Source organism: Sesamum indicum, linkage group LG6 (assembly GCF_026168435.1).
Source record: "Sesamum indicum cultivar Baizhima isolate 11 linkage group LG6, ASM2616843v1, whole genome shotgun sequence".
In the NCBI taxonomy this organism is placed as follows: Eukaryota; Viridiplantae; Streptophyta; class Magnoliopsida; order Lamiales; family Pedaliaceae; genus Sesamum; species Sesamum indicum.
This window is the reverse complement of record NC_142662.1, coordinates 9,050,208-9,062,366: the sequence shown is the minus strand read 5'-3', so window position 1 is coordinate 9,062,366 and position 12,159 is coordinate 9,050,208. Positions and strand designations below refer to the sequence as shown.

The 12,159-nt window shown below is 38.2% G+C and overlaps 1 protein-coding gene across 1 annotated transcript; it reads left to right on the top strand.

Annotated features, from left to right (window-relative positions):
* The first annotated feature begins 295 nt into the window (after positions 1 to 295).
* Positions 296 to 7,100, top strand: ABCF3 (general control non-repressible 3). The gene is made up of 18 exons (XM_011083151.3): positions 296 to 642; positions 1,209 to 1,424; positions 1,694 to 1,883; positions 2,299 to 2,507; positions 2,606 to 2,761; positions 3,378 to 3,506; positions 3,578 to 3,679; positions 3,785 to 3,931; positions 4,081 to 4,143; positions 4,250 to 4,296; positions 4,455 to 4,514; positions 4,689 to 4,771; positions 5,016 to 5,110; positions 5,524 to 5,610; positions 6,026 to 6,113; positions 6,210 to 6,295; positions 6,631 to 6,693; positions 6,790 to 7,100. The coding sequence occupies exons 1-18, from the start codon at positions 439 to 441 to the stop codon at positions 6,910 to 6,912; spliced, it is 2,148 nt and encodes a 715-aa protein (XP_011081453.1). The 5' UTR covers positions 296 to 438; the 3' UTR covers positions 6,913 to 7,100.
* The last annotated feature ends 5,059 nt before the right edge of the window (positions 7,101 to 12,159 follow it).

Here is a 12,159-nt window from a genome sequence, read left to right as displayed (position 1 = left end):
TTTTTTTATAAAGAGATTATTTACTCATTTACAATATCACAATAAGGTAAAGTGCATTAAATCCTATATATATATATATATATATCTTTAACCTAACAATCAATATTTTAAGATTGCAGATTTTTTATAAAAAATTACTTGGCATAAAATATGAATTTTTGAAATTTTTGCAAGCAATATGATATTGTAATTTTTGTTTAACTATAAATTGAATCCCACAAGGACTACATTCACCCTATTTGTAATTTACAATAGATTAGATGGTACAAGAAGAGCCAAAATGGGCTTTCCTCGAAGTCAAGCGGTCAAGGTGTGATTTAACACAATCTCTGATTAATTTTCCTTCCACGCTGTCGTTTCACCAACATCCCCAAAAGCACATTCGTCATCATCACTCCCACAACTTCACGTTTTCGGTTAAACCCTAGAGAGGCGAAGATGACGGAAGTGGCAAGCGCGGTGGTCCATGAAGTTTTGGGGCAGCGCGTGGATGATTTGGACCAGCCAATTTTGGATTATATCATCAATGTCCTAGCCGACGAGGATTTCGATTTCGGTATCGACGGCGAAGGCGCCTTTGAAGCTCTTGGCGAGCTTCTAGTTGACTCCGAATGCGTGGCCGATCAGTCTGAATGCCGCTCGGTATACATTGATGGCATAAATCCTTCACATAGTCTATATTTTAAATTTGTTTTTGTATTATTTGAATGGCTTCTTGAAAGGTTTATGCGATATGTTCTATTTGCTTTTTGCTGATTTTTAATTTCTCGTTTTTCGATTATCGTGTTTCTGTGCTCTTTTATTTCATTTTAAGTAGTTTGCATTTAATTGCTGATAGGAAATTATAAGTTTTTGGTCTAATATAATTCTACTTCTTGAACAATGGATTATTTTTATCAGTTGATTTTTTATTTCATTGCTGCTTTTATTATTATTAACTTGACTGTGAACTCAAGTATTAGATTACCTCAATAAAGCTAACATCCATTGGTTGGTTGGCTTTCTCGGAAAGTATGTCCTGAGAAAAATAAGAGAGTCATTACAGTTTGTTGTTTCTTTTCTTTTGTGGTCCAGAGTTCCTGCAACCTTGTTGAACTAATGAAGTATTTGTCACTCGAGCATTTATATTCCAGAAGAAGTGCTTTTAATTACTTCTTATGTCGCTCTCTTTTTGGAAAATTTAGTGTTCTTGATGAAATTTACTACAGGTATGTACCAAACTATCGGAGAAATTTGGGAAACATGGATTGGTGAAAGCAAAACCCACAGTGAGAAGCCTCCTGGCACCCGTAAGAATGTATGATGGAATGGATGAAAAGGAAGCTCCAAAGAAGAAGCCAGAACCTGTAGATGGTCCTCTGCTGACTGAGCGTGATAAGATGAAACTTGAAAGGAGAAAGAGAAAAGAGGATCGCCAGAGAGAGGTAACAGAGAAAGAAGGCCATCATCCTAATAGTTTGAGATTGATAGGCGCTAAATGTCTAATTCTTTATGCTTGATAACCATTTTGGAGATACAGAGTAGAATCATTGAATGTGTTCGTATCCTTTCTTGTGCATGTATATGCAGATAATTTGTGTTATTAGTAGTTTATGCAAGGGAAAAAGACATGATATGAGGGGTCTGCTGGAGGTTTCGCTGATGATTGGCTGTGCATGCATTTGGTTCTTATCAAATATCTATATATCCACAGGTGCAATACCAAACACACCTAAAGGAAATGGAAGCAGTTAAAGCTGGGATGCCTGCTGCAGTTGTAAACCATGATAGCAGTGATGGGCCAGCTGTGAGAGATATCCACATGGAGAACTTCAATATTTCTGTTGGGGGTCGTGACCTTATTGTGGATGGTGTTGTGACACTATCTTATGGAAGACACTACGGTTGGTTTTTAAGATAGGAAAGTAATTTATTTTTTGTTATAACTCTTTTATTTCTCTTCAATTGTGTTGGGTGTTGCCAATTATCAAGAAGAATGCTCATTAGATATGCCATTTATTTGCTTTAAGTGGAGCAATAACCTGAGGTTTAAACCTACTGTATTGTTTATTACATGGACATTGCACTTAGCAACTATAAGTTCTTAGCAACTATTTATTTTAGAAGCAAGTTCTATTTGGATTAAACTCCAGTAAACGCTTATTGTGAAACAAGAATTGGAGAAGTTCCAATCAGAATGCAAGTTCTTCAAGGACAGGATGGATTACAGAATCCTTAATTTTATTTTTGGACTATTTAATGAATTTCAATATGCAAATATTCATTTAAGCTTTCGATGATGATGTTCTTTTTGTGCAGGCCTTGTTGGCAGGAATGGTACTGGCAAAACAACCTTCCTCAGGTACATGGCCCTGCATGCTATTGAAGGTATTCCAAAGAATTGCCAGGTATTACATGTAGAACAAGAAGTAGTGGGTGATGATACATCAGCTTTGCAATGTGTGCTAAATTCTGATGCGGAAAGAACTCAGCTTTTGGATGAAGAATCTCGGTTACTTGCTTTACAGGTTGCAGAACTAGCTATGATAATTGTCTTACATCGGCCTTTACTATTTTCCTTAAATTTCTCAATATTTAGAACTTTATGGAAGTTATTTTCCTTTAGAAAGAACTAGAAGAGGCGGACTCTGGAAAGAGCAATGTGGAGCTCAATGGAGGAGTTGACAAAAGTTCTATTGCACACAGGCTTGAACAGATATATAAGAGGCTTGAGTTTATTGATGCTTACTCTGCTGAGGCCCGCGCAGCTTCAATTCTGGCGGTTCGTTTTCCTAAACTTTTCATAAATTTGATGACATAATTATTGATAGGATTTAGTTACATGTTCGCAAGGCTGTCAGAGTTCTGAGTATCTTTGCTATTTATGTTGTGGGGTTTTATGTCTCTTATCTTGGTTTATGGATTCAATCATGAGATGATTTTGATATTTTTTATCATGCAGCCCTCAGCTTTATCAGACTTTGTGACGGTTCACTATGACTTTGAGAACTTTATGTCCATATTTTGTTCTTGTTTCTATTGTGGTCTGGATAGGGAATTTACTGATGTTCCAATGCCATTTCATGTCGCTTCAGCATTAATATATATCTCCAATAGGGCTGACTAGATGAACCTGTGATTTCCAGCCTTTGTCAGTATAACATCTTCTTGATGAACTTCCCAGTCATCTGTTTTCTTCTGCCTTCTTGTCAAAGGATAATATATTGTAGATTTTCCCATTGAATCTCTAGTGGTCTATTATCCAGATGATTCCTGATTTGGATTTTTTCTTGTTCAGTTACAACCACACCATGTTTCCTCATTTCTAGCACAACCTACTTAGGTGCTTATTGGTTATTCCTATGTAATTGATTTATTTGCTTGTGTTACTTTTTCAGGGGCTCAGTTTCACACCGGAGATGCAGAAAAAGCCAACTAAAGCTTTTTCTGGAGGATGGAGGATGAGAATAGCACTTGCTCGTGCCTTGTTTATTGAGCCTGATCTACTACTTCTTGATGAACCAACAGTATGTTTTGCATGTCCCCAATCTCATGTATACTTAATGTGAATTCACTTACATATCCACTTTTGTTGCAGAATCATCTTGATCTCCATGCTGTCCTGTGGCTGGAATCTTACCTAGTGAAATGGCCGAAGACGTTTATTGTTGTTTCACATGCTAGAGAGTTCTTGAACAGTGTATGACTTTTTGTTTCTTGGACTGGAAATAGCTAAAATCAGTTTGTATATACAACCTTGGTTCTTTCATCAATCTAATATACTTTTCCTAATTGCATCCTACAGGTTGTAACGGATATCATTCATCTTCAAGGACAAAAGTTGACTACATACAGAGGCAACTATGATACATTTGAAAGAACAAGAGAAGAACAAATCAAGAATAAGCAAAAAGCATTTGAGGCGAATGAACGTGCTAGAGCGCATATGCAGGTTCTCATTACATATATATATTTTCTTTTCTAAAACTTTACAAGTACCATATTATCTGTCTTTCTGTGTTAGGCTTCATCTACAAAAATGTGTATTATGTTTGGTGGGATCTTGAAACACGTCTTTCAAATTGGAAAATTTTGTTGCAGTCATTCATAGACAAGTTCCGGTACAATGCAAAGCGGGCATCTCTTGTTCAATCAAGAATCAAGGTATCTTAATCAAACATTCCTGTCCTGCTTTACGCTAAGTGATCTAAAGTTGTTTTCTGTTGCAAGAAATTCTATATACTCATCATTCCTTGCATGTACCATTCAGGCATTGGATCGATTAGGTCATGTGGATGAAGTTTTTAATGACCCAGAGTATGCATTCTTTGACTGAAGTTTCTTTCTTTTTCCCTATTTAATTTTAATTTTTGCGATTTTAGTTTATTTATTGGCTTCAGCATACTTGTCTCCTAGTATTTCCAGAGAAAGATCTTGATACCTATTTTTTCCTATCTCTGTTTTTCTGTTTGCAGCTACAAATTCGAATTCCCATCTCCGGATGATAGACCAGGCCCTCCAATCATAAGCTTCAGGTTAAACATCGGATTAGTTAAAATGCTTTGAGTGTTGATTAAGGCTCGTGGGTCATCTGTCAGTTGCTCCATTGTTTATCTAATTGATCAGGATCACCTACTTTGCTATTCTGCTTCATGAATTTTGATCATATATTAATTATTTTCCATTCTTGATCTTTTTGATTACTGCAGTGATGCGTCTTTTGGATACCCTGGGGGGCCATTGTTGTTTAAAAATTTGAATTTTGGAATCGACCTTGATAGCCGAATAGCTAGTAAGATTGTTTCTGATATTGCTAATTGCTTTGCTCTTTTGACTAATCTTATTTAGCTCTTGGAAAGCTTGTCTGTAAACTTTTTCTTGACTTTCAAGTTCAATAGATGATTCTCATGATAAGTAAATAGAAATGATAAGACTATTTAGTCCTGTAGTTCTTGTTTGTTACAGAGGAACTTGAAAGTATAAAAATTTCTTATGTTTCACAAAATTAATCATGAATTCCCAAATGCATATTGCAGTGGTTGGCCCAAATGGCATTGGAAAATCAACCATACTCAAACTTATTTCTGGGGAGCTGCAACCAAGTTCTGGGACAGTTTTCCGTTCAGCAAAGGTATCGTGCCTTGTTCCTTCTAAATCAATTTGTTGCTTGTTTTTTCATTGTTTCTATTTCACTTATCCTCATAGATTTGGTGCACAAAGTTACATCAAGATTCTACTGGTCCTTCAATGCACTCAGTGCTCTACTGTTTCCTCTGGAAAAGTTCAGGGTAGTTACCTGTTTGTTGGTCTCTCAATCTACTTTTATGCCTGTTACAAAGTATGTGACTGTTTAAAAGACAATTCGTTGTTGGTCTAGAAACAGACTCTGCTGAAAATGTTTAATTCTATGCTGCTATTTTTGTTGTTGTCTTTCATTGAGAAAGTAGCTTTTAGCTAACAAATCAGTAGCTGGAGATTATTCTGTAACCTCACAAATTTTAACTCCGCTTCCCTTGCGATCGTGTATTTTTTGTTGCTTTTCAGGTTCGCATTGCTGTATTTAGTCAGCATCATGTCGATGGTCTAGACCTCTCATCGAATCCGCTTCTGTATATGATGCGGTGCTTCCCGGTAAACCCCGCCCTAATACTGAAACCTAATGCAATCTCTCTTTATTGTATGAATAATGGAATGGTTAGTTCTTGTAGTGGAAAATTTACGGTGGTTAAGGTTAAGGCTCAGCATAATTTCCTCAAAAGCCATATTTACCTTGAAGATGATATGCCTTCATTCAATCATACTTGTTAAAATATATAAAATCTTTTGATCTTCAAGTATAGATGGAAGGTAGGCCACTACAGAAAGTAACATAATTGATTATATTTGATGTTCTTCTGCTTTGACAGAGAAAAGCATTTTGTCAACTCCTCAAACTCCTTCCTTAACTGATGAAGTAATAAAGACATTTATATATAATTTATGAGAAGTTCCAATGTAGTCTTCTATCCTTACAGTTTCAAAATTTATATTCATCTGTGGTGTGCAGGGAGTGCCAGAACAGAAGCTAAGAGGACATTTAGGTTCATTTGGCATAACTGGCAATCTTGCCCTACAACCAATGTACACATTGTCAGGTATCTTTTGTTAAATGCCATCGAGGTTGACAGCCAATTATGTCATTCTGATGAGTAGATTAAAATCTATTTGACATGCTTCATATGTTATGCCAGGTGGTCAGAAAAGCAGAGTTGCATTTGCAAAGATAACTTTCAAAAAGCCTCACATTTTACTCCTTGATGAGCCATCGAACCATCTTGTAAGTTGCATCTAGTATTTTACACCTTTGTTATGTTTGTTATACAAGTTCTGTACATACTACATGATTTATGATTTATTATGCTTGTGATTGGATCTTTCAGCATGCATGTATAATAGAAGGTTTTTATACCATCACATTGAATTTTTGTCTGACTGTTGATTGATTCTAATTGGCCGTGATTAGACTGGTTTTGCTTTCTGAATTCTCTATCTATTTTGGGTGTTGTGCTGAACCTTTTGGCTGTTCAGTTTCCCGGTGTTTCTTTAGCAAATGGTTAAGCTCATGGTTATTTTCTCTGGAACTGTTACTGACACTCAACTTACAAAATTTAGGACTTGGATGCCGTTGAAGCATTGATCCAAGGTCTCGTCCTATTCCAAGGAGGCGTGTTAATGGTAATACTACAGTTCCTGCTGAACTTTTAATCGAACGGCAATAGCTTGTGGTCTGAATCTTAGTTGTTTAACTGCGTGATTGTATGCAATGTGCAGGTGAGTCACGATGAGCATTTGATATCTGGAAGCGTGGAGCAACTATGGGCTGTCTCTGAAGGCAGGGTGACACCTTTCAGTGGAACATTCCAGGATTACAAGAAGTTACTGCAGTCTGCTTGACAAAATTTTGATGCATAAACTGAACTAGTTACAAAGTTTGCTTTTTTGGTTATGTGAGTTCAAATTTATTACTCGCCCCTTGTGGAATGAAGCTATACATACGAATTGGCATCCCTAGAAAATCCTCCATTTATAAGTATAAACCCGTGGTTAAGATTTTTAATGGAAGATGCTGATATGTGCAAAAATTTAAGTGTATTTTTTTGTTCTTTCTGATACGAAAAGGTCTATATTTTTATTATCAGAAAACTATTCTTAATGTTTTGAAACTTGTAAGAGAGTGAATGTAATGCGTATATAGTTGAAAGAGGGACAAGCATAATAAAATATTAGTTTTCACTATAATATTATTTTGGTACTCAATTGATGTTTTTCTTTTATGTGACCGTAATTTTACCCTTAGATATTGAAATGAATGTTTGCCTTTCACCCGGAGGATATTATGTTGTAGGAAGAGCTATAATCAATTAATAAGTATATTAAAGATAACATTACATAAATATCTCAGTATACTTTATTTTTATTCTGGCAATTTAATTTTCATTTTCTTAATTGGGTGTTATGTTTTTATTATTTTTCTACCTCAACTATCTTTATTTTGGAATCCATTTATAGAAAAAATTATTATTAAATAACATATATCAATTGATGTGTATTAGATTTTTGGTCGCCTCACAAGGTTTCAAGGATTTTCAAGAAATTTTTAAAATTATCAAGGGCTAGTCTTACAAAATTGAGGTTAACACTCTAATGCTTAAATCAATAATATTTTATGAAGAAATAAAAGAAAAAACTTGAATTAAAGTGAGATAAGGGTGAAATATGATGTGAGAGTAATAAACATTCGTGTGCAGTGCAAAATATAGGTTTAAAACAACCTAAAAATTGAAACGAAATGTAGAGAATAAGTGAGTTTTAGAGTGAAGAATGATGTTCTCAAATGACTGCACAAGGTTTCTATTTATAGGCATATACAGAGTAGGATATGGGGGTTATTCTAGAGTTTTATACACCATACGTCACTTGAAAGCCCTTCGAGTTGGCCATCATCTAGAACAAACTGTTTGTGATTTGGATAAATATTGACTGAGATATATGAGCTGGACTAAACCTTACCATATTTGCCTAAAAATCCGGGAGTTCGTTATTTTGTGAATTTTCCCAACTTGTTTGTTACCAATTTACCTGGAACCACATGAAGATGTTATAGGGTGACGTGTAATGTGTTGGCATGTCCCATGATGTGTGCTGCTAGCTGTAGGATGACATGTCCAGCTGAAAATGGGTTAGTACCTTTGGCCTGCCATTTCAGTAAAGAAGAACAGGCTTGTGGGCCTCACCTCCCTGTTGGTGGGCTTTATCCATTTCACTAATGAGCTAGCCAGGCTCTTAGCCGACTGGGCTAGTATGTCTAGTTTGTGGGTTTGGTCTAATAATTTTAGGGAGCATCATCACTCCCCCCCACTCTAGGATTGCAAGTTGTAGAGCTGGATTACTAGAGTAGGTGACTGCTTTGCAAAAAAGAGAAAAAGTTTCCTACTCGTCAATAGGACGAATCTCGCTAAGCTTCTGGAGGGATGCTGGTTGGTTCCCTCCTCCCTTTGTGGGAATATAACTTTTTGAAGCTTTGAATTTACAGTTGCAAAAAATAGTTATAACTGGTATGATTACCAAAAAAAAAAAAAGAAAACAAGGAGAAGAGTCTTGTCCTTTTGAAATTCCTTAAAGATTGCATGGTAGGTGAGAGAAAACCAATTTAATGCGTGAGCTAAGAGAGTGAGAGTGAGCTGAGAGGGAGCCAGGTCCTTCTTCCGCCTTGTCGCCGACCACCGCCGCTGTGCCGCCGGAATTTTTTCCGGCGCGTTTCCGGCCACGCGCACTAGATCCAGATTCGCTGTCCGACGATCTTTCCATCCATGCCGCGCGTGCTCTGAACCGGACTACGACGCGCCGCCGCACGCCAGCCATAGACCGCATTTTCGCCCCCTTTTTTCACTGCCAATGTTTTTCTCAAATTCCGGTGCCGTCCCGACGACCCACTGGCCGCTGCTCATACCGTTCGAATCCCCACAACGAGGCGAACATTACCCACTAATCAATTTTGGATTCCACCAACGAGAGAGGTTGGGCTTTTATCTTAACCTTTGAACCTTGCCGTTGCGTTTCTTCGCCATCGTAGTGCCTCCCGATCGCGGACCACCACCAATCGACTCGTCTCCTCCGTGAGAGTCGAACGAGCCATCTCCCATCCATTTCCATCAAGGCATTGTGTTGAGCACGGAACCTCCCAAACGCCGACAGTTGCGCAACTCCATCTCTGTCGTCCGACGGGCGTTGACGGCCGAATTTCCACCATTGGACTCACCTTCCCATGGCGGACCAGCCCCTCCGATCAGCAACCACCATCGAAGCCTCGACGCCTATGGAAGCCTTGGTATCCAACTCGGTCGGTTCCGATTCCAATTCCAACGAATCAACTCAGAAATTGCCCCCTGATTTGCAGAAACATGCTGAGCTGCAGAAGCCAATTTCTCTTATTAAATCATTTGCTGAAGCTGTCTCTAATTCGACAGGGAATCGGAGTCTTCTTCAACATCCCAGTGATCTCAGAAAATTCTTTCTGGTCGATCATAACCCCAACCACTCGGTATCAAGTCTGTTAATCATGGCCAACCCACTCTTTCATTTGTAGATGCTGAGACAGAGGAGCTCGCGGCACCTTATCGATTTTCCCTTGTTGGAAAATTCTCACATGGAGCACCCCCTTACAGTCAAATGCACCAGCTTATTGCTAGATTGGGGATACTAGGAGCATTTACAGTCAGCATGATGAACTCCAAACACACCCTTATCTCCCTTTCCAGCGAGTCAGACTACTCCCGCCTGTGGCTACGGCGCATTTGGTTTCTTCAAAGCTTCCCAATGAGAATTTTCAAATGGACGCCAACATTTACTCCGACGCAAGAATCATATGTCGTTCCTATTTGGGTTTGCTTTCTTGAACTCCCTGCTCATTTATTTCGTAAGGAAGCTCTTTTTTCTGTTGCTAGCATGGTTGGATCACCTTTGCAAATTGATGCTTTAACTCTTAACAAGTCTAAACTATCACAAGCTAGGGTTTATGTGGAAATAGACCTGCTAAAACCTATCATTGAAGAATTTGACTTGCACATTAATTGTGTAACCATAGTACAAAAAGTTGTTTTTAAACATCTCCCTGAATACTGTTCTTTGTGCAAGCATGTGGGACATAAGGATATTGAATGCTTTTCGAAAGGTAATGCCCCTAAACCCCCACCCCGTAATAAGATCAACCATAAGCATCAACAATTTGCAGGAACTGAGATAAAACAGCCCGTGATAAAGGAAAAAAGATGACTGTGCCAGTAAGCCATCCCGCTGCCGATCATAATTCAGAAAGAAGCAAAGCATCATCCCCAGCTGCAAAAGCGGAATGTTCAATCACCAACCAGCCAAAAAAGGGGGTCAAAGATCAATAGGAGAATGACACTCAAATAGAACAGACTCAGAGCCATGGAAAACAGGAGAACCTAAAGATGGATAACATAGGAACTCCAAACTCTGTAACTCATCAGGGAGCTACTATACAGGAATGCTCCTCTCACATTACCTTGACGCCTCAAGGAGAAAATTGCACAGACAACATGGACAACTTCAACCTGGATGACCCCTTAATTGCAGAATTATTGGACAGGGATTTGAATGCTGAAAGTCATGAATGAAGTTCCACAAGCAAACTGAAAGCCAAAGGAAAAGCTAAGAAGACCCCAAAAAGTGGTGACAAGGGCAACACTTCAACAAAGGCAACAGGAACTAGAATCCTTTTAAGAGGAGAATGTAGCAATAAAAAATAAAGAAATAAGTTCCTTTCTGAGATGGATATAATTGAGATTCAAGCTACCGAGGAAACTAGTGAAAGTGAGGCTCAGGACACCAAAGAAAACAGCGACAAAGAGGAGGAACTCACACCAATCTACAACAGATTTCAAAGCCTGGATGACGGTGACTCACTTTTGGAGCTTGACACTGAGCTCCAGCCACAAGTACAAGCAAGAGAACAGGAGATCAATCAAAATATCAATGACATAGCACTGGAATCAAACCTCCAAGAACACATTTTGGAAGACTCAACTATGTCTAACAAGTTAAAGAGGAACAAGTCCATGGAAGATAGCTCTCTCAAAACTGGCAAAGTTGGAGGCAAAGGAAAAAAGAACAAAGGTAACAGTACTACTAGGACCCTCCCTAAAAGGTACACCAGGTCTGTTTCCTCTTCCTCTCTACAATTTTAAATGACCAAAATTCTTATTTAGAATGTTCGTGGTATAGGTAAAATTGATAAACAAAAAATTCTCTTAGACATGCTTTTAACTCATAAACCTCATATTTTGATTTTGCTGGAGCCTTTTATTCACATCGAAGATGCCTCTTTCATTCACACGTTTGGTTTTCATTCTGTCTTCTCTAACATTTCTAACAAAATTTGGTGCCTTGCTCAGTTTGGTTTTGATGTTCAAGTGGTACTGAATACTAATCAACTCCTTCATCTGAAAATTAGTTCTATACTTCTTTAAAAGGATATTTTTTGTAGTTTTGTATATGCCAAATGTTACAGGAATCCTAGGAGAGTCTTGTGGGAAGAGCTTAAAATGCTATCCCTAAACAAGGTCCCTTGGATTGTTGGAGGAGATTTCAACACTATGCTTCACACACATGAAAACCAAGGAGGCACTATTAGTAGCTTGGGCTCTATTGAGGATTTTAACGACATGGTCTTGGAGAGTGGATTAACTGATGCAGGATTTGAAGGGGAGCCTTTCACGTGGACTAACAAAAGGGTTTGGAGGCGCTTAGATAGAGTCTTATATTCTCAAGATTGGGCTGAATTATTCAATTCCACCAGAGTTTCACATCTCCCCAGAAGATTGTCAGATCACCATCCTCTGTTAATTACTACCATTAGAACAGAGGAAAATGTTCCCTCCTCTTTCAGATTTCAGCATATGTGGATTATGCACCACAACTTCCAAGACATGGTTAAACAATCCTGGGGTACCCCGATCCAGGGTTATGGTATGTATAGGTTGCAACAAAAGCTATATAGGTTGAAGGATCACTTGAAGTAGTGAAACAAGGATAATTTTGGTAATGTCTTCTCTTTAGTGGACCAAGCCAAGGCTGCTGCAAATGAAGCAGAGAAGCAGTTTGATAGGCTGCCATCCGAAG

Coding starts and splice junctions, on each gene's coding strand:
- ABCF3 (XM_011083151.3), top strand. CDS start 439: ATGACGGAAGTGGCAAGCGCGGTGGTCCATGAAGTTTTGGGGCAGCGC. Junction 643..1,208: donor ATCAGTCTGAATGCCGCTCG/GTATACATTGAT, acceptor AATTTACTACAG/GTATGTACCAAACTATCGGA. Junction 2,508..2,605: donor CTCGGTTACTTGCTTTACAG/GTTGCAGAACTA, acceptor ATTTTCCTTTAG/AAAGAACTAGAAGAGGCGGA.